The sequence below is a fragment of the Tachysurus fulvidraco genome, chromosome 3 (assembly GCF_022655615.1).
Source record: "Tachysurus fulvidraco isolate hzauxx_2018 chromosome 3, HZAU_PFXX_2.0, whole genome shotgun sequence".
Taxonomy (NCBI): domain Eukaryota; kingdom Metazoa; phylum Chordata; class Actinopteri; order Siluriformes; family Bagridae; genus Tachysurus; species Tachysurus fulvidraco.
In genome coordinates this window covers 2,022,821-2,045,320 of record NC_062520.1, presented here as the reverse complement: position 1 = coordinate 2,045,320, position 22,500 = coordinate 2,022,821, and the positions used below count along the sequence as shown (strand labels likewise).

At 43.4% G+C, this 22,500-nt stretch overlaps 1 protein-coding gene across 3 annotated transcripts in view; it reads left to right on the top strand.

Moving 5' to 3' along the window:
* The window catches only part of LOC113649752 (dipeptidyl aminopeptidase-like protein 6), a 243,028-nt gene that overhangs the window by 120,683 nt on the left and 99,845 nt on the right, over positions 1-22,500 (top strand). Inside the window, exon 1 of one of the 3 annotated variants that reach the window (XM_047811451.1) lies at positions 17,872-18,149. The exons of the other annotated variants lie outside the window; for them this stretch is intronic. Coding sequence (XP_047667407.1) covers positions 18,093-18,149 — 57 coding nt within the window. The 5' untranslated portion in view covers positions 17,872-18,092. Of the gene's footprint in view, positions 1-17,871; positions 18,150-22,500 lie in introns of those variants that run through there. 3 annotated transcript variants of the gene reach the window in all.

Sequence of the window (22,500 nt, the reverse complement as noted above, 5' to 3'; positions counted from 1 at the left end):
CATCCTTATACAATCTCCAAAGTTTCTTAAACGGTTCTTGGTCAGTGTGAATGGTTCTGAACAACCTTTAAGATTCACTTCACAGCAGTTCTCTATAGAGGAAAAAATGTATTTGACTATAAAAATGAAATATACACAATAATATATATATATATGGTATATAAACTTTTAAAAATCCTTTACTGACAGTTTCCATAAGGAACCTGTCATCATTGTGGAAACTCTTGTTTAAGAGTGTATTTAATCATTCAGCTCATCCCAGTGTGTCAGCATTGCACATGCTCAGTAGAGCTCAGTTTATCTTCTGGCTGCTTTAGAGATGTAGAGAAGGTTCACTGTGTCTGAGGAGCTGTCCGTGGTGCTGATTATTCAGGACAGTGTATTCAGTGTTCCTGGAATGCACTTATTTCCAGGGATTTCAGAACAGCGTAACAGATATTACGTCATCGGGTAGGCGTGGCCTATTTGATAACCTAACCCTAACACTAACTCTAACCATAGTTTTTGGTTGTTTATTTGTTTATGAAAAAGCTTAACTAGTAGATAATAAAGTATAATAGAAATAAAATATAAAATCTACCTGTATGAATTTTTTTTATGAAAGTTTTAAGCTGAGATTTAAAAGTGCCAAGAGATGTCGCTTGCCTTATCTCAGTTGGTAATGAATTCCACCACAGTTTTGGAGCTAGTGAAGAGAAAGTTCGATCTCCCGTCGATTTTAAACCAGTTAAAGGAACAGTTAAAAGACCAGTTTCAGAAGAACGAAGGTCACGAGATGGAATATAAGGAATTAAAAGATCAGCCAAATATTGAGGAGCTAACCCATGTAAGGCCTTTTAGATAAGCATCAGAATCTTAAAATCAACCCTAAACCTAACGGGGAGCCAAAACGCCGAACCCAAGGACTCCGGGAGTACGGGAGTAACGTGATCTTTTAACGTTGTGCTAGTAAGTATTCTCGCCGCCGAATTTTGCACTACCTGTAATTTATTTAACGTAGCTTTAGACACCAAAGCCAACAAGGCATTGTACTGTAAAAATCAATATGGGAAATCACAAAAGAGTCGACGGTCTCTCAGCAACAGAAAAAGACAGCATCGGACGCAATCTGGCAACGTTTCTGAGATGGAAGGAAGAAGAGTGTTTTTTTTTTTTTACCGTATTTTTGATATGTGGCTCAAACGTTAAATTGTCACCAGAAATCACCCCTAGATTCCTCAATTTTGTTTGAACCATCAAGAGTTAGCTCGACTGTCCCGGCTTTGCGCCAACAAGTCTAACTTCCGTCGTAGCAGTGTTAACACTCGTTCCTTCACCTGCCTCGACACCACAAACAATCCGAGCTGCTGTAATAGAAAATAAATCAACACCTGACTAATCTAGATGATAAATGCTCAGACATGATGCCAGAGCTTGACCGCAGTGTTGTTAGTTTGTTCTCTCTGAGCTGCAGGATGGAGGAGGTTTAAAACGCCACCGCCGCTGCTCCTGCTGCTTGGTTATTGACCTCGTTGTTCTTTAGCGTGTGCAGATGAACGAGTGTTTCGTTCAGGCACGGTGTAAATAAGCAGCCGACGCGTTCAGGCGTATTGTGAGCGGTAAGCGGAGGTGAGACGACGCTTTGTGTCCTGTGAGTGAGGACAGGATTGTGATTGTCATCATTATAACCTCATTTATGTCTTCATGGGCTGAGAATTATAGACGAAGGACAGCAGAACTAATCGTGTTTGATGGCTTGGCTCGAGGAGAAGGCAGAGAAATTGAGGTCATGTTGGTAAAAATTCGATTTTTATTTTCTCCTGTTCTTTCTTTCTTTCTTTCTTTCTTTCTTTCTTTCTTTCTTTCTTTCTTTCTTTCTTTCTTCTGAATGAAGACGTTTGTAGATGTAGAGACGCACTGAGGCGCAGCTGGGCAAGAGAGTGAAGATTCATATTTAGGTTAATGGTTTACCCTGCTAACATTCCCCAGTGTGTGTTTGAGCTCGGGGTGGAGGACAGCATCCATGTGGATTTATGTCCCCAAGGGAGGAGAATAAAGAGACATGCTGTGACTCGGGTGCTGGAAGTCCGTGACATTAGATATTAAAGCTAATTTTGTAGAAAGACACAGAGATGAAGAGCCGGAAATTGAAACTCAGGAGGGTTGTTTGGTTTGTCCCTGTAGGGGGATCCTTAAAATACATCCTGTGATAGATGATAGAATACGTCACGTCATGCAAGATCAAATCCGTACAGCGGCACCGCGGTGTGTGAGTGAGAGACAGAGAGACAAAAGGCTGCGTTCATTTCTTATTTCTTATTTATTCGTTTAAGAAAGTTGCTGGAATAAGTTCCTGTTCTCAGGTGTGTTATCATCAAGAAATTATTCATTCATTCATTCATTCTCTACCGCTTATCCGAACTTCTCGGGTCAGGGGAGCCTGTGCCTATCTCAGGCGTCATCGGGCATCGAGGCAGGATACACCCTGGATGGGGTGCCAACCCATCACAGGGCACACACACACACTCTCATTCACACACACACACACACACACACACACACACACACACACACACACACACACACTACGGACAATTTTCCAGAGATGCCAATCAACCTACCATGCATGTCTTTGGACCGGGGGAGGAAACCGGAGTACCCGGAGGAAACCCCCGAGGCACGGGGAGAACATGCACCCTAACCCTAACCCCCGACCCTGGAGGTGTGAGGCGAACGTGCTAACCACTAAGCCACCGTGCCCCCCAATCAAAAAATTAAATAAAAATAAAAATAAATAAGAACCAGAATGTGAACAGATTAAATTTAGGCTGTGAGAAGGGTGATGGGGAGGAACATGAAACCATGAGACATGCTGGGGCTGATGGGTAATGGAGTTCAACTCTGATTTCATCATAACCATAACAGTCGTTCCCTCAGCAGCATCTTTTAAAGCTTGTAGCTTGTCAACAGGAAGACATAAATATGCAAAAGAAGCCTTGAGGAACCTGTTTACTAGGTGCACCAGAACCTCACACAGATCTCCTCTAGCACTCTTCAGGTTGTCACTACAGTAGAAGTGGCAGCAGTCGAAGCCCTGAAACCATCCAAACCCTGTTTTAAAGCATACGGAGGGAATTGTTCCTTTACTTTTAAAATTTAACAATCAGTTCTGGTATTGTATTTTATTTCTCACCCCCGTGTTCTTCAGCTCTTGTCTGGTCCATGTCATATCTCCAGACTGTGTTATTGAAGCCCTGTAATGTGCAGCAGTGTAATCAAACCCACGTTACTCTGAGAGGTCTGAGTCTGACGTGTTGAGAGCGCTTGTTCTTAGATTTTCTCTCAAGAGCCTGCAGAAGATAAGGCTAAGGGTCCTGAAGACGTGACAGCTTTGACATCTGGGCTTGGATACAGCGTGGTGTTGATGACACCAGACTGAAATGACAGTTTTATTCTGCAGCTCCTTCTGGACACGGTGTTCCTCAGCAGGTTAGCTCGACATCACTCGGGCGATATCGTCGACTTCTTCCGGCTTCTGTCCTGACTGAAAAACTTTCACTTTTAGATTTTAACCTGAAGGAACTTTTTATATGGATCTTATAATATTTATAGCTTTTTAAATGCATCTTGAAGGACCTGTTGCTATAGAAACAATGCCGTATCTTCACAAGCCCATTAATATAAACCTGCACTTGCTGTCAGAGCTGCTGTTATAGAAAACTAATCAACACCTTCTGCTCAATCGGAGGCCAGAACTCTGCAGTGCTGTGGGATAAAACACCGAGGAACATGTGAAGAACCTGTTTAGCTAAATGTCATACAGTATGTTTAATGATGTCACACACACACACACACACACACACACACACACACACACACACACACACACAGGGAAAAATGAAGAAAGTCTCAAATATTTGTCTTCCACTGACACACACTTCTCAACGATTCATCACCCGGCCTGAAGGAGGAAAGCTCGGCCTGTTCAGATGAAACATTTATTGAACTTGTCTCGCGTGACCTTATCTTAAAAGCGTAATACATCCATTATAGATTAGAGCTGGAGAAAAAGTAATCGATTCTTTAATGCTGTGAAATTCTCTTTCTTTCCCTATTCTGCATGCACAGACTGGAATAATTCGGCTTTAACACGCGTTTTCTGTGCGTCTTTCTGTCCGTTTTATTAGGAGACGTCAGCAATATTTACGCAAATTATATGGAAAGCATGTGAAAGGATGAAGACCGACAGATTCTGTTCGAATGACTTGGAAATGTGATTTATTTCAAGGTTTCACAGCTGTAAAGAAATGCAGTGAAGGATTATTGAAGTCTGTATTCTCTTTTACAGGCCATTAAAAATAGTCCAGTACTGTACACACACACACACACACACACACACACACACACACACACACAGATGGTGAAACCGCAAGTGGCCAATCTTTCCACAGGATCTAACCATCTCTTTATTAAAAGAGACTGTCGCCATGACGACTAAGTGCACACGCACCATTGGTGAATTCATGTGCAGAAAAAAATTTTATGCTACATTTCACGCAGTAACAGTTACAGTCCATTTAACGCACCTCCGTCACGTAAAAGCCGAGGTCCCCTTTAGCACCGAGCACGGATCAGATATCTGACCCGAACGCGTACGTACACAGATTAATAAACGCGCTGACGGTAAACATGCAGAGCAGCTGGTGTAGTGTTTATTACATGCATATGCATGAGCACAGAGCAGACAGACTGCAGAAGGTGTTGATTAGTTTTCTTAAACAGAATGGCTCTGAGAGTGTGGCTTTAAAATACAGCTAATGACTGTAGAGAAGGTTGCCAGGTAAATCCCCAACACACAAAAAGGCCCAAGTCGTTCAGACTCAGGAAGCGTTAAGTACCCTCACTTTTCTCTGTATTTCTGATGTGCAGCTTTCATCTGTGAGATGGAGACATTATTTACATATAAATTGTATCAGTCACAGTCTAGTGCTTTTTTATCAATATGTGTTATAAAAATAGAGGAAAAATAAAATGGAATTTAAATGTAAAATAAAATAAAATGATGGTTATGTTTAGGGGTTTAATGTAAGGGGCTAGGGGTTAATGTTAGTGTAGCGCCTTAGGGTTAGGGGTTAATGTTAGTGTAGCGCCTTAGGGTTAGGGGTTAATGTTAGTGTAGGGCCTTAGGGTTAGGGGTTAATGTTAGTGTAGGGCCTTAGGGTTAGGGATTAATGTTAGTGTAGGGCCTTAGGGTTAGGGATTAATGTTAGTGTAGGGCCTTAGGGTTAGGGGTTAATGTTAGTGTAGGGCCTTAGGGTTAGGGATTAATGTTAGTGTAGGGCCTTAGGGTTAGGGGTTAATGTTAGTGTAGGGCCTTAGGGTTAGGGGTTAATGTTAGTGTAGGGCCTTAGGGTTAGGGGTTAATGTTAGTGTAGGGCCTTAGGGTTAGGGATTAATGTTAGTGTAGGGCCTTAGGGTTAGGGGTTAATGTTAGTGTAGGGCCTTAGGGTTAGGGGTTAATGTTAGTGTAGGGCCTTAGGGTTAGGGGTTAATGTTAGTGAAAGGGGTTAATGTTAGTGTAGGGCCTTAGGGTTAGGGGTTAATGTTAGTGAAAGGGGTTAATGTTAGTGTAGGGCCTTAGGGTTAGGGGTTAATGTTAGTGTAGGGCCTTAGGGTTAGGGGTTAATGTTAGTGTAGGGCCTTAGGGTTAGGGGTTAATGTTAGTGTAGGGCCTTAGGGTTAGGGGTTAATGTTAGGAGTTAGGAGTTAATGTTAGCATTGGGGTTAATGTTAGCCTTAGATGCTGGGTTTGGTTTAAGATTAGGGCATTTGGTTTAGGGTAGGGATTTAAGCTTGGGGTTTAATGTTAGGGTTAGGAGTGAGGTTTAGATGTGAGGTTTAGGTGTTTAATGGTTAGCGGGTTAGGGGTTTATGGTTTAGGGGTTTAATTCTTAGGGGTTAGGGGTTTAATGGTTTAGGGGTTTAATGGTTAGGGGTTAAAGTGTTTAGGGTTTAATGGTTAAGGGTTTAATGGTTAGGGCTTTAATGGTTAGGGGGTAGGGGTTTAATAGTCAGGGGATTAATGGTTAGGGGTTTAATGGTTAGGGGTTAGGGGTTTAATGGTTAGGGGTTTAAAGTGTTTAGGGTTTAATGGTTAGGGGTTTAATGGTTAAGAGTTTAATGGTTAGGGGATAGGGGTTTAATGGTTAGGGGATTAATGTTTAGGGGTTTAGGGGTTTAGGGTTTAGTGATTAGGGGTTTAGGGTTTAATGGTTAGGGGTTTAATGGTTAAGGGGTTAGGGGGTTAGGGCTTTAGGGTTTAATGGATAGGGGTTTAATGGTTAGGGGATAGGGGGTTAATGGTTAGGGGATGGGGGTTAATGGTTAGGGGTTTAATGGTTAGGGTGTTAGGGGTTTAGGGTTTAATGGTTAGGAGTTTAGGGTTTAATGGTTAGGGGTTTAATGGTTAGGGGTTTAGGGGTTTAATGGTTAGGGGTTTAATGGTTAGGGGTTTAGAGTTTAATGGTTAGGGGTTTAATGGTTAGGGGTTTAGGGTTTAATGGTTAGGGGTTTAATGGTTAGGGGTTTAATGGTTAGGGGTTTAATGGTTAGGGGTTTAAAGATTAGGGGTTTAGGGCTTAATGGTTAGGGGTTTAATGGTTAGGGGTTTAATGGTTAGGGGTTTAATGGTTAGGGGTTTAATGGTTAGGGGTTTAGGGGTTTAATGGTTAGGGGTTTAATGGTTAGGGGTTTAATGGTTAGGGGTTTAGGGTTTAATGGTTAGGGGTTTAATGGTTAGGGGTTTAATGGTTAGGGGTTTAATGGTTAGGGGTTTAGGGTTTAATGGTTAGGGGTTTAATGGTTAGGGGTTTAATGGTTAGGGGTTTAATGGTTAGGGGTTTAGGGTTTAATGGTTAGGGGTTTAATGGTTAGGGGTTTAATGGTTAGGGGTTTAATGGTTAGGGGTTTAGGGTTTAATGGTTAGGGGTTTCCACACACTTTCCCATATCTTTCAGTATAGCTGCTCACTACACAGGGTGTAACATGGTGCACATTCCTCCTGGTGCCTGGTATCCTTTATTAAACACTTTATGGTGTTCAGTGTTTATATTTTGTAATAAGTATTAGCGCCTCAGCTGTGTTTCTGTACGCACTGCCTTTATAACAAGCTCACTATGTCACATTATAATACCAAATCTGTCTGAATATCTTCTTTTCTGTTTATATGTAAATACTAGTCAATGGCCTTGTACAGAGAGACACCTACACACACTCTCACATAAATACACACACACACACACACACACACACACACACACACACACACAGCGCTGAGTGAATGAAAGTGTTTTGGAGCTCAGAACAAAGCCAGCTTGTAGGTGAGGAGGCAGATGCCATGCTGCATGTCAGTGTGTCTGGAGATCATGTAGCTCATTTGAGAGGCTCTTCAGAGGAACAGAGTTATTCACTATTTCTGTTTGCGCTGCAGAACCGAGGGAACGTAGACGAGGAACCGCGGCTTTGTTTGTTCCACTGAAGAATGAACAGAATTGAGTGTAACACGTGTGTAAGGAGATAAGTTTCTCCTGATGATTAGAGCTTTTAGCGCAGACCTCAGTGGGAGGATTTTATTCCTGCAGAGACGCCCGAGTCTCGCTTTGTATTCTCTGAAATGTGTCACCCCGTGTTAATGGCTTTGCACAGCGAGAGACAGATTTTTCTGACTGAAAATGGTCAGCCTTTTAATTGGCATCATGCGGCCTCGCAGCAATCATCTAAACTCCTGTGGTTCATAGAGCTCAGTGTATGAGAATCGTCCTGCCTCAGATTCACTAAACTCTCGTCAGGTGAATCAGCTGAGAGTTGATCATATTTTGAGTTATGGAATTTTTTTCTGATTCAATGAATCGGTTGAGTCAGTGAATCTTTCAGCCTGAGGGTCACTTCTCTCTCATCAGGTGAATCGGTTGAGTCAGTGAATCTTTCAGCCTGAGGGTCACTTCTCTCTCATCAGGTGAATCGGTTGAGTCAGTGAATCTTTCAGCCTGAGGGTCACTTCTCTCTCATCAGGTGAATCGGTTGAGTCAGTGAATCTTTCAGCCTGAGGGTCACTTCTTTCTCATCAGGTGAATCGGTTGAGTCAGTGAATCTTTCAGCCTGAGGGTCACTTCTCTCTCATCAGGTGAATCGGTTGAGTCAGTGAATCTTTCGGCTTCAGAGTCACTCCTCTATTGTTAAATGAATCATTTTGTCAGTCAGTCACTCCCCGGTTTATCAGTGAGTCAGTTGAGTCAGTGAATATTCTTCATTCTTTCAGTTTGTCATTTAAATGTTATCTGTCAAATTACTTGACTTTAAAATTACAGAAGAGCATCCAGAGCTTACCCTGGGAACCCAAACACACACAGACACGCACACACACACACACGCACACACACACCTTACACACACACACACACTGTTTCCCCCCAATGCTATGGTAACATACATACATGTTCACTCTGCTTCCAAGTCAAGTAGAAAATAGATTAGATTTTATACCAGAAATCTCAGACATTCCCACAAGGTCTAACTTCAGCTGCAACATTTTCAATTAAAGCCTCTGTGTGAAAGTGAAATAATGAAGCCTGGATTAGTGCTCACTCACTCAGACTGTAGTGTACTGCTTCACACACACACATACACACACACACACACACACACATGCGCGCACACACACACACACACACATGCACAAACACACATACACACACAGGCATATACACACACACACATATATACACACAGGCATACACAGCACACACACGCACACACATGCACACACATGCACACACACACATATACACACACAGGCATACACAATAACACACACACACATGCACACACATACATGCACACACACACATACAGGCATACACAACACACACATATACACACAGGCATACACTACACACACACACACACACACACACACACACACACACACACACACACACGCACACACATATACAGACACAGGCATACACAACACACACACACACATGCACACTCACACACACAGATACACACACACACATGCACACACAGGCATACACAACACACACACATACACACACACATGCACACACACACACACATACACACACAGGCATACACAACACGCACACACGCACACACAGATGCACACGCACACACAGGCATACACAACACACACACACACACACACACAACACACACACATGCACACGCACACACAGGCATACACAACACACACACAATAACAATTGAGGGGGGGCACGGTGTCTTAGTGGTTAGCACGTTCGCCTCACACCTCACGGGTCGAGGGTTTGATTCCCACCTCTGCCTTGTGTGTGTGGAGTTTGCATGTTTTCCCCGTGCCTCGGGGGTTTCCTCCGGGTACTCCGGTTTCCTCCCCCGGTCCAAAGACATGCATGGTAGGTTGATTGGCATCTCTGGAAAATTGTCCATAGTGTGTGTGCGTGTGAGTGAATGAGAGTGTGTGTGTGTGCCCTGTGATGGGTTGGCACTTCGTCCAGGGTGTATCCTGCCTCGAATAATAACAACTGTCCAGATTTCACTCATCTCTCTAATCTCACTTTCGCCCATACTGTAGCTCTCAGTATCCTCAGTTTCAGGTGCTTGAGACTCCACTCATTAAACACTCCAGCTCCTGCTCGGGATGGATGATGGTCCTTCAGTGGCGTTATTCCAGGCGAGAACAGTAGCATATGGAGGTGATTGTGTGCAGGACGCTTTGTGTAATTGTTCACTGATCTCACCGATGACTAAAGTGGAAGACATCAGTAGAAGGCTGTGCAGTGCAGGCAGCTCACAGGTGTGAAAGAACAGGCCATCAGTCTCCCTGAAATATGAGCTCGCAGGAGACTGTGAGACTGCGGAGATTAATCACAAGCCTCGCTCTAAATGCCTTCGTACTCTGTCTGGAGTTTACTGCAGAAAACTCACTCGCTTTCAGCCTCGCCAAGATACCACAGAGGTCAGGACTGGACTTGTGCTGATCTTCAGTGATATGAAGAGCTCCGGTGTTCCACAGAGAAGGAAAATTTGGTTGGAGATTTGACATCATTTAGATCAGTTATACAAGTGTGAATCAATTAAATCGCTTTTTTCCTTTGTTTACTGCAAATAGATTTCACTTTTGTTCCAGATCTTAACAAGTATGAAGATTCATTCATTCATTCATTCATTCATTCATTCATTCATTCATTCATCTTCTACCGCTTATCCGAACTTCTCGGGTCACGGGGAGCCTGTGCCTATCTCAGGTGTCATCGGGCATCGAGGCAGGATACACCCTGGACAGAGTGCCAACCCATCACAGGGCACACACACACTCTCATTCACTCACACACTCACACACACACACTACAGACAATTTTCCAGAGATGCCGATCAACCTACCATGCATGTCTTTGGACCGGGGGAGGAAACCGGAGTACCCGGAGGAAACCCCCGAGGCACGGGGAGAACATGCAAACTCCACACACACAAGGCGGAGGCGGGAATCGAAACCCCGACCCTGTAGGTGTGAGGCAAACATGCTAACCACTAAGCCATCATGCCCCCCCCCCCCCAAGTCTGAAGATTATTCTAGAAAATATATGATTCAATACGGTTCAGTTCTCATGTATACACATAAATACCATCACTTTACATCCTGTGCTTTAACTCTGATAAGATCTAACACCTTATTAATAGTCTCCTAAAGTAAAACTGAGAACTGAGTAAAACTCTACACTCGAACTCTACAGTATTATGTGAAAATGCTAACAGAGATATTTACCATCGGTAACACGAGCTGACTTCTGGGAAATCCCAGCTCTCTTCACCTTTACTTTTCATCTCTACATGTGTTCTCATAACGCATCATGTGCTGCAGTTAATGGAGAGATTAGGGATCCGGCCTTCGTTCATCTGCCCGTCTCTGTCTCGCTCTTCGTCCCCCACACAGTGTGTCGAAACTCCACTGTCATCTAACACTCTCTAACACCTCTGTGTTCTGATTGGTCAGCAGGTGTTGTTCATGTTCTAACAGTAGTGCAGCAGAACATCACAGGTTTATATGAATAAAAATCTCGCCTGTTCTAATACATTATCGTTACTATAGTAACAGCTTGTTAAGTAACACTTGGTAAGGAGTCTCTGGTGATTTTTAAAGGGGATGAGAGGAGATGATCTGATTGGATGACAGTGCGACCTAGACACACCCCCTTCCACACCCCCTTTGCAAAAGTTACGGTGTGTAAAACAATTTTTGTGTACATCTTTTATTTCTTGACTTTTCTTGTACTCATATCTTGTGTGTTTGTGTGTGTGTGTGTGTGTGTGTGTGTGTGTGTGTGTGTGTAATATTTGTGTTCATGTTTAGGAACACATTTATTTCAGCTCTTTTACACTTCTTTGCCCTTATATTTGCTGGATGCCTGTTAACAATGCTGTGTGTGTGTGTGTGTGTGTGTGTGTGTGTGTGTGTGTGTGTGTGTGTGTGTGTGTGTGATATTTGTGTTCATGTGTGTGTGTGTGTGTGTGTGTGTGTGTGTGTGTGTGTGTAAACGTTCCAATCCAGTCAGTGTATGACCTTTCTCTCTGTAGCACTGATGGACAGCCTGTCAGATTTGCACTCATGGCCACTTCAGCCCCGTTGCCCCCTTCAGCCCCCCAGGTCCGTCCCCTCTGCCTGCTCATTAACCACAACTCACTCCTCCAACATGAAGACTTTAAACCCAGATGTAGAGAACTCCAATAAAAAAACTGATCTGCTTTAATATGTTTAATCTGATTGAACTGATATAAATGTTCAATTTTTCTGCTTAGTGCTAAAGTAACACATTACATTTCAGGTTGGAAGGAAAAGCAAATCATCCCCGAACCGTTCAGAGGCTTAATTAGACGTGTTCCTGGAATTAATTAGGCTCTGCTCCGTCTGAAACGCCGCTCGCTTCGACAGCCACAAATAAAATTCCTAACAAATACAATATTTCTCAGTCATTTCATTTCCAAGCACAGTGCAGCGATTCGTTATCCCGCGCTCCTCTTTTCCTCGCCCTCGTGCTACCGGCTGCTGGAACGTGCAGCAATTACGCCGAGTGTGTTTACATTCGATCAGCACTGAATCACAAACAGCTGCAGGACTTTTTTTTTTACTGTATTTATGTTCCATAATGTTCTGGGGTTGTGTTGATTACTCGTTATTCATTCTACTTGGCCACGCTCCTTTCTCACGGTCTGTGTGGTGTGAATATTCTTGCGATTTTATGGTGTAAATGTTTATTAGAACTGCCCGAGAAATTCTTTCCATTTATAGAAATGTTTCTGATTCTCTTTGTACTCAGGAACATACTGCATTTTTAGCTGTTAATTAGCCACGCCCACAAAACTCCATAAAGTTCCTCAGCTAGCACACACTGACTCCTCTTCTCAGGTTATAGGGTGCCATTACTTTTGTCTTAGCTGAAAAGATCTTTTTTACAGATTTTTTTTTTTGGAATGGATTTTTCATTAATTGATGTATAACATTTTAAATTTGGCTTATTTGTCATGGACTCCTTGGACAGTTCCCTGCCTGAACACCAGAGGGCGATCTGACAGGTTCTGTTCCATGTCATTGTTGATGCTTTCTTTGTCATATGTTCTTTGTTTATGTTTGTGTGTGTGTGTAACAGAGCTGTTCTCTCAGTGTGTGTGTGTGTGTGTGTAACAGAGCTGTTCTGTGTGTGTGTGTGTGTGTGTGTGTGTGTGTGTGTGTGTGTGTGTGTGTGTGTGTGTGTGTGTGTGTGTGTGTGTGTGTGTGTGTGTAACAGAGCTGTTCTCTCAGTGTGTGTGTAACAGAGCTGTTCTCTCAGTGTGTGTGTGTGTGTGTGTGTGTAACAGAGCTGTTCTCTCTGTGTGTGTAACAGAGCTGTTCTCTCTCTGTGTGTAACAGAGCTGTTCTCTCTGTGTGTGTAACAGAGCTGTTCTCTCATTGTGTGTAACAGAGCTGTTCTCTCAGTGTGTGTAACAGAGCTGTTCTCTCATTGTGTGTGTGTAACAGAGCTATTCTCTCTGTGTGTGTAACAGAGCTGTTCTCTCATTGTGTGTGTGTAACAGAGCTGTTCTCTCTGTGTGTGTAACAGCGCTGTTCTCTCAGTGTGTGTAACAGAGCTGTTCTCTCTGTGTGTGTAACAGCGCTGTTCTCTCAGTGTGTGTAACAAAGCTGTTCTCTCTGTGTGTGTAACAGAGCTGTTCTCTCATTGTGTGTGTGTAACAGAGCTGTTCTCTGTGTGTGTGTAACAGAGCTGTTCTCTGTGTGTGTGTAACAGAGCTGTTCTCTCATTGTGTGTGTGTAACAGAGCTGTTCTCTCATTGTGTGTGTGTAACAGAGCTGTTCTCTCTGTGTGTGTAACAGAGCTGTTCTCTCAGTGTGTGTGTGTGTGTAACAGAGCTGTTCTCTCAGTGTGTGTAACAGAGCTGTTCTCTCAGTGTGTGTAACAGAGCTGTTCTCTCAGTGTGTGTAACAGAGCTGTTCTCTGTGTGTGTAACAGAGCTGTTCTCTCTGTGTGTGTAACAGAGCTGTTCTCTCTGTGTGTGTAACAGAGCTGTTCTCTCTGTGTGTGTAACAGAGCTGTTCTCTCTGTGTGTGTAACAGAGCTGTTCTCTCTGTGTGTGTAACAGAGCTGTTCTCTGTGTGTGTAACAGAGCTGTTCTCTCAGTGTGTGTAACAGAGCTGTTCTCTCTGTGTGTGTAACAGAGCTGTTCTCTCACTGTGTGTAACAGAGCTGTTTTCTCAGTGTGTGTAACAGAGCTGTTCTCTCAGTGTGTATAACAGAGCTGTTCTCTGTGTGTGTGTGTAACAGAGCTGTTCTCTCAGTGTGTATAACAGAGCTGTTCTCTCAGTGTGTGTATAACAGAGCTGTTCTCTCTGTGTGTATAACAGAGCTGTTCTCTCTGTGTGTGTAACAGAGCTGTTCTCTCTGTGTGTGTAACAGAGCTGTTCTCTCAGTGTGTATAACAGAGCTGTTCTCTCAGTGTGTGTAACAGAGCTGTTCTCTCAGTGTGTATAACAGAGCTGTTCTCTCAGTGTGTGTAACAGAGCTGTTCTCTCAGTGTGTATAACAGAGCTGTTCTCTGTGTGTGTGTAACAGAGCTGTTCTCTCAGTGTGTATAACAGAGCTGTTCTCTCAGTGTGTGTATAACAGAGCTGTTCTCTCTGTGTGTATAACAGAGCTGTTCTCTCTGTGTGTGTAACAGAGCTGTTCTCTCAGTGTGTGTAACAGAGCTGTTCTCTCAGTGTGTATAACAGAGCTGTTCTCTCTGTGTGTGTAACAGAGATGTTCTGTGTGTGTAACAGAGCTGTTCTCTCTGTGTGTGTATAACAGAGCTGTTCTCTCTGTGTGTATAACAGAGCTGTTCTCTCAGTGTGTGTATAACAGAGCTGTTCTCTCTGTGTGTATAACAGAGCTGTTCTCTCTGTGTGTGTAACAGAGCTGTTCTCTCAGTGTGTATAACAGAGCTGTTCTCTCAGTGTGTGTAACAGAGCTGTTCTCTCAGTGTGTGTAACAGAGCTGTTCTCTCAGGGTTTGTGTTTAACAGAGCTGTTCTTTCATTGTATGTGTGTAACAGAGCTGTTCTCTCAGTGTGTGTGTGTGTGTGTAACAGAGCTGTTCTCTCATTGTGTGTGTGTGTGTAACAGAGCTGTTCTCTCAGTGTGTGTGTGTAACAGAGCTGTTCTCTCAGTGTGTGTAACAGAGCTGTTCTCTCAGTGTGTGTGTGTGTAACAGAGCTGTTCTCGCAGTGTGTGTAACAGATCTGTTCTCACAGTGTGTGTAACAGAGCTGTTCTCTCAGTGTGTATAACAGAGCTGTTCTCTCAGTGTTTGTGTGTAACAGAGCTGTTCTCTCAGTGTGTATAACAAAGCTGTTCTCTCTGTGTGTGTGTAACAGAGCTGTTCTCTCAGTGTGTGTAACAGAGCTGTTCTGTGTGTGTGTGTGTAACAGAGCTGTTCTCTCTGTGTGTGTGTAACAGAGCTGTTCTCTCAGTGTGTGTAACAGAGCTGTTCTGTGTGTGTGTGTGTAACAGAGCTGTTCTGTGTGTGTGTGTGTGTGTGTGTGTGTAACAGAGCTGTTCTCTCAGTGTCTCTAACAGAGCTGTTCTCTCACTGTGTGTAACAGAGCTGTTCTCTCAGTGTGTGTGTAACAGAGCTGATCTCTCAGTGTGTGTAACAGAGCTGTTTTCTCAGTGTGTGTAACAGAGCTGTTCTCTCAGTGTGTATACAGAGCTGTTCTCTGTGTGTGTGTGTGTGTGTTTGTGTGTGTGTGTGTGTGTGTGTGTGTGTGTGTGTGTGTAACAGAGCTGTTCTATCAGTGTGTATAACAGAGCTGTTCTCTCTCAGTGTGTATAACAGAGCTGTTCTCTCAGTGTGTATAACAGAGCTGTTCTGTGTGTGTGTGTGTGTGTGTAACAGAGCTGTTCTCTCAGTGTGTATACAGAGCTGTTCTCTCTCTGTGTGTGTGTGTGTGTGTGTGTGTGTGTGTGTGTGTGTGTGTGTGTGTGTGTGTGTGTGTGTGTGTGTAAAACAGAGCTGTTCTATCAGTGTGTATAACAGAGCTGTTCTCTCTCAGTGTGTATAACAGAGCTGTTCTCTCAGTGTGTATAACAGAGCTGTTCTGTGTGTGTGTGTGTGTGTGTAACAGAGCTGTTCTCTCAGTGTGTATACAGAGCTGTTCTCTGTGTGTGTGTGTGTGTGTGTGTGTGTGTGTGTGTGTGTGTGTGTGTGTGTGTGTGTGTGTGTGTGTGTGTGTGTGTGTGGAACAGAGCTGTTCTATCAGTGTTTGTGTGTAACAGAGCTGTTCTCTCAGTGTGTATAACAGAGCTGTTCTCTCAGTGTGTATAACAGAGCTGTTCTGTGTGTGTGTGTGTGTGTAACAGAGCTGTTCTCTCAGTGTGTATAACAGAGCTGTTCTCTCAGTGTGTATAACAGAGCTGTTCTCTCAGTGTGTATAACAGAGTCGTTCTCTCAGTGTGTATAACAGAGCTGTTCTGTGTGTGTGTGTGTGTGTAACAGAGCTGTTCTCTCAGTGTGTGTGTAACAGAGCTGTTCTCTCAGTGTGTATAACAGAGCCGTTCTCTCTGTGTGTGTAACAGAGCTGTTCTGTGTGTGTGTGTGTGTGTAACAGAGCTGTTCTCTCAGTGTGTGTATAACAGAGCTGTTCTCTCAGTGTGTATAACAGAGCTGTTCTCTCAGTATGTGTAACAGAGCTGTTCTGTGTGTGTGTGTGTGTGTAACAGAGCTGTTCTCTCAGTGTGTGTATAACAGAGCTGTTCTCTCAGTGTGTATAACAGAGCTGTTCTGTGTGTGTGTGTGTGTGTAACAGAGCTCTTCTCTGTGTGTGTATAATAGAACTTTTCTCTCAGAGTTTGTGTGTGTGTGTGTGTGTGTGTGTGTGTGTGTGTGTGTGTGTGTGTGTGTGTGTGTGTGTGTGTGTGTGTGTGTGTGCAGGTGTTTGTGTTGTGCAATATTTAATGTGTACAATAATTACACACTGCTTTACTTTGCTGAACCATGCAATATGCAAATGATCTTTGGACAAATCTCTGTTTGTGTTTTGAGCAGTGGGAGGACCTGATGGAATTTTCCACACTGTGCGTGTATGTGCATGTGTGTGTGTGTGTGTGTGTGTGTGTGTGTGTGTGTGTGTGTGTGTGTGTGTGGAGGCAGTGAAGGCTTTGAGTAACTGATCAGAAGTTCATGGCTAGAAGGTCAACTAGATCACATGGGACTATGTGACACAACGTGTCCTGGTATCAGGAGACCACAATATAACATCAGGGGTATAAAATGACAGCTTATCACCCAAAAAGCACTAAACACAGGATGAAGCACGGTGACGGCAGCAGGGCTCAGGGTCATAGGAGTTATATCCAAGGACAGAGAGACAAATTCTATTGCAACATATGATGTGGCTTGTTGAGGATATATCAGAGGGGATCACAGATCACAGGGGATCACAGGAGACCACAGGGATCACAGGAGATCACAGGGGATCACAGGAGATCACAGGGGATCACAGGAGATCACAGGGGATCACAGGGGATCACAGGGGATCACAGGAGACCACAGGGATCACAGGAGACCACAGGGGATCACAGGAGATCACAGGAGATCACAGGAAGTCACAGGAAGTCACAGGGGATCACAGGAAGTCACAAGAAGTCACAGGGATCACAGGAATTCACAGGGGATCACAGGAGATCACAGCAGATCACAGGAAATCACAGGGGATCACAGGAGATCACAGGAAATCACAGGGGATCACAGGAGATCACAGGGGATCACAGGGGATCACAGGAGATCACAGGGGATCACAGGAAATCCCCCAGAATCTGAGCGATCTGGAGTATTTCTGGAAAGAAACAAGGAATAAAATGTATTTTGTATTAGAAGGTAAAAGGAGTTTTAACCATGCACTAGTTTGCTCAGACTGACAGCATGTTGTTTTTGACACAAATGATCTTAGTTACATTTTTACCTCACAGCTGTAACCTGTGTAAACTCCACAGATCCATTATATAATTAAATACAATTGGATTTTATAGATTAGATTACAGAAATGAAAAAGAAGAAAAGATTCAGTCATTTCTCTTGTGATCTCTCGCTCACTCTCTCACATGCATACACATTCTCTCTCTCTCTCTCTCACTGTCTTTCCCCCTCTCTCTACACCCCCCTCCCTCTCTCTCTCACACACACACACACACACACACACACACACACACACACACTCTCTCTCTCTCTCTCTCTCTCTCTCTCTCTCTCTCTCTCTCTCTCTCTCTCTCTCACACACACACACACACTCTCTCTCTCTGTCTCTGATTCAGTGAGCGTCAGTCTTCTCTCTCGGATTTGGATGCAGTCCCTGTGTGTTGTGTGTGAGTCCTCCCGCTGTCTCCTTCTCTTTCACTCTGTGTGTGTGTGTGTGTGAGAGAGAGAGAGAGAGAGAGAGAGAGAGAGAGGGAGAGAGAGTCTGTTAGAGAAATCGCTTCTGTCAGTGTGTTGTCGTTCACTGCACTGTTGATCAGGGTGACTGGAGCTCATTATGACTACGGTGAAGGAATCGAGCGTTCCTGCGAAGACAGTGCAGAACCAAGAGCAGGTACTCTCACTGCATCTGTGTGTGTGTGTGTGTGTGTGTGTGTGTGTGTGTGTGTGTGTGTGTGTGTATGTGTGTATGTGTGTGTGTGTGTGTGTGGTGATGAACGGTTGGATATCGCCTCTGCATGTATAGTAAGCGATGAGTACATATCTTTTACTATGTGTGTGTGTGTGTGTGTGTGTGTGTGTGTGTGTGAGTATTCTGAGGTACCGGTATGCAGGTGTAACTAAGTGTGCATATATATAAATATAGTGAATAATGAATGTGTGTGTGTGTGTGTGTGTGTGTGTGTGTGTGTGTGTGTTCTAAAGCACACAGTTAAAAGTCGCAGTGTTATTGATTTATGTATTATTTAAAATATATTTAAAGATTATTTAACATTATATATATCTATATATATATATATATATATATATATATATATATATATATATATATATATATATTTAAATATTTATATATATATATAATTATATAATATTTAATTACATATTTAATATTAAATTAAATATATTAAATATATATTTTCAATACTTTATAATAACTAATATACTTATTTTTATGTTTTACTTTTTTTATTCAGTATATTCTGTATATTTATCATGTCCACATGTAGAGAAACTGCTCTGTAAATTATTATTAATATTATTAATATCAATAATATCTCTGATAAATATTATTAATACTAATAATATTGACTGAATCTATGTATTCGATATGAATTTTGGTGTTGAATGCTATGACAGACATTCCCTCCTTTTTTCTTCTTCTTTTCCTATGAAAGTCTGATTAAACAGATGGATGATGTTAGCGTCTAGTCTAAATCACAGGTCATGCAGTAAATCGGTCCATAATGCAGCCGGTGTTTAGAGAAATAACTGAGCGTCAGTCTGACTGGATGTGGAGAGATGTGATCGGACCGGCCTTGATGCACTTTAGCACATTCCAGCTAAAAATTTGTAGAGTTTGTACAGAGATCAGCGCTGGGGAGAAATTGGTTGTTCTGGGGGGGGGGAATCTGACCCGAGGATGATAAAGTGTGTGACATCTGAACGCTCCGCCGTCTCCTTTATTCTTTATCCTGTTATTAAGGATACTGCTGAACATTTTAACACATTTACTGCTCTTTCATTCTCTGTAACGATTTCAGCTGTAGATGGAGGATGTGATGGTGTTTGAGACACGATTTCTTCACTGACTTCTGCCTTGCTCATTAGAGTTCTGTATCTTCATCCTGATTTCTGATATCTGTAAAGCTGCTTTGCATTGCAAATAAAAATTGATTGTATGATCCTGAAGCTGAAGGATGGATGTGTTGTGACTCTGTGAGCTCTCGCTCTCTCTCTCTCTCTCTCTCTCTCTCTCTCTCTCTCTCTCTCTCTCTCTCTCTCTCTCTCTCCTTCTTAGACAATATAATCCAGACAATAAGTAAAGCAGCTCGTGATTTAATATGATACAAGTTTCCCCTGAGCATCCTGGCTTCTGAGTGTGTGTGTGTGTGTGTGTGTGTGTGTGTGTGTGTGTGTGTGTGTGTGTGTGTGTGTGTGTGTGTGTGTGTGTGAATCATTTCACCTCCTACAGCTTTACATGGTAGACAAAGTGTGTGGAGTTCAACATTTATTGTCATTCATTCATTCATTCATTCATCTTCTACCGCTTATCTGAACTTCTCGGGTCACGGGGAGCCTGTGCCTATCTCAGGCGTCATCGGGCATCGAGGCAGGATACACCCTGGATGGAGTGCCAACCCATCACAGGGCACACACACACACTCTCATTCACACACACTCACACACTACGGACAATTTTCCAGAGATGCCAATCAACCTACCATGCATGTCTTTGGACCGGGGGAGGAAACCGGAGTACCCGGAGGAAACCCCCGAGGCACGGGGAGAACATGCAAACTCCAGACACACAAGACGGAGACGGGAATCGAACCCCCAACCCTGGAGGTGTGAGGCAAACGTGCTAACCACTAAGCCACCGTGCCCCCAATTTATCGTCATGCTAATATCCATTAACATTACAGCAGATAATTATCAGTAAACTTTCATTCCATCACCAGCATCTCGTCCGTCCTGAAGATGTGGGAAAACTCAGAGTTTTACTCAGAGTCTTTACCTCAGACCGTCCGTGTCGATGACCGAACGTCTTCCTCACGTCTCGCCCCACGGCGGTGTTAATACGAAGCTCGTATGAAAGTAAACACTCGGGACTTTAAGAATGTGTAGAGTTTCATCACTATTCCTGTTTTTCTCTACAACACTAGAGGTGACAGATTCATAGAAACGTTCAGTTTGTTTTTTCTCCACACAGATGTTTGTGTCTTCAGAGTAAATGTTGATATCGAACCCATTTCTGCTCTCTGAGAAGCTCCGAGTGTTTGTTCGTCTAAGAAGCAGCTCAGATTTCTCTTCATCAGTAAAATTCAGTGTAAGATCATTGACAGAGGGACAAACACACGTCTAATACATGCCGAAAGGACGCCGGAGTCCTGACTCGGACTTGTGGAGATAAAATGATTCATCCGTTCGTTCTGATTGACCACAGTTTAAGTTAATCGATGATGCCACATGTTTTTTTAATCCGATTACGCGAAGCGTCCGCCGTACACGTCTTTGCGAACGAGCGGCTGCCGTGGAAACGGTAACGTATGGAATCGATCGACTCCCTCTGACCGATGAGAGTTCAGAATCCATCCCTGCTGGTGTTTCAGATGAGGATCGGTCTGGTCTTCCATCACGGGTGTGTTCTCAGCTCGACTGCAGATGCACCGTGACCCTGATCAGGATAAAGTGCTTACAGAAAATAAAAGAACGCTGCAGAGGTTAAAGCTGGATTTAGGAGCTGCTGAATCTCTACTTGTTTAACAAATGTAGAAACATCTCACTGTCAGGTCGTTCACGGTTACCTCACGTCGTGTTCCCGTACAGAGAGCTTCGTTTAACTAATACACATTTTTTCTGGAGATCGGTTCTAATCTTTCTCCAGCTCCTTTCACCATTTCTATTCTTCTGTCTGTTTCTATCTCCTAAACCACATTCATGTGATCAGGAGCTTCAGTCGTGTCATGAGCTCTTATGAAGTCACTCTGACCGAGCTGGTGGAAATGACTGAGTGAATTATTACTCAGATGATGAGGTAACTAACCTCCTGATCCCTACACTGAGGGCTGGAAGTGAAGTGTGTGTTAGTTTCAGGAAGATTATTATATTTCACCATGAAACCTCATGTCAGAGTTCAGTCAGTGTGATGGTGCTGAAGCGTGATGGTGTAATGTGTGTGAGTATGGGTTTAGACAATAAAGCAGGTTATAATCACCTGATCCTATTGTGTGTGTGTGTGTGTGTGTGTGTGTGTGTGTGTGTGTGTGTGTGTGTGTGTGTGTGTGTGTGTGTGTGTGTATCAGTGCTGGTACTGTTACTACATCCCTAAAACACACACTGTTAATGAGCGAACACACAGAGGATTAGGGACTAAGACTATACCAGAGACGATAGCTGTGAGTTTAATCTGACTGTTAACAAGAAGATAAATGAGACTGAGAATAAAGAGATTTTAGCCTGACAGTTAGTGTTTATTAACACCTCAGGGTTCTGATTCGGTTCAGAAGATGCTGAATATAGCCGTGTTGCTCTACACTTCAGTCTAATCTGAGTGTGTGAGTGTAAAGTGGGAGTGAGTAAGTCTAGTTAAACAGTGTGTGGGCGAAGCGTCGGTGCCGGAGAGAGACGCTGCTGCTGCTGCTGCTGCTGCTGTCAGACTGCTCTGTAATGAGCAGAAGGTTCACACTGCAGGGTTCGATTAGACTGAGATGCTTTTACTCACTATCTGTCTCTTCTCCAGTCTGCTATCGTGGCCCATATGTCACCGAATATGCCAAATATGCACATACAGGACCTCACGTTCCTCCCTTCGAGTGTGTTCTGTTCCCGACCCTCAAGGGTGCAGATCTTTAATAGAAAATGCAGAGACTCTGAGAATAGACTCTCGCCCGCTCCTCGCTCCTCGCTCGCTCGCTCGGCTCTCTAGCTGGTTTTTTTCCCGCTTCTATTTCGAGGTTTGGTCACACCGCCGGATTGCTGAAGAGGGAATCGGCTCCTGATATAATGCCCAGCATTTCGGTCTGAGACGATATTCTTCCCACTGCAGTTATGATCAATAGAGCCTTCTGGGTTTCACTGTAATGAGACAATAGATTGGAATCAGACCCTCAGCACAATGCATCATGGTCCTTCATCCTGGGCCAAAATATAGAGCTATTGGTCAGGGTCATGGGGAATTTGGTGCTCTCGCTTTCCCCATTTCTCATGCTGTCTTTTGTCAGGGATGTTGTCCTTTTCCTCCT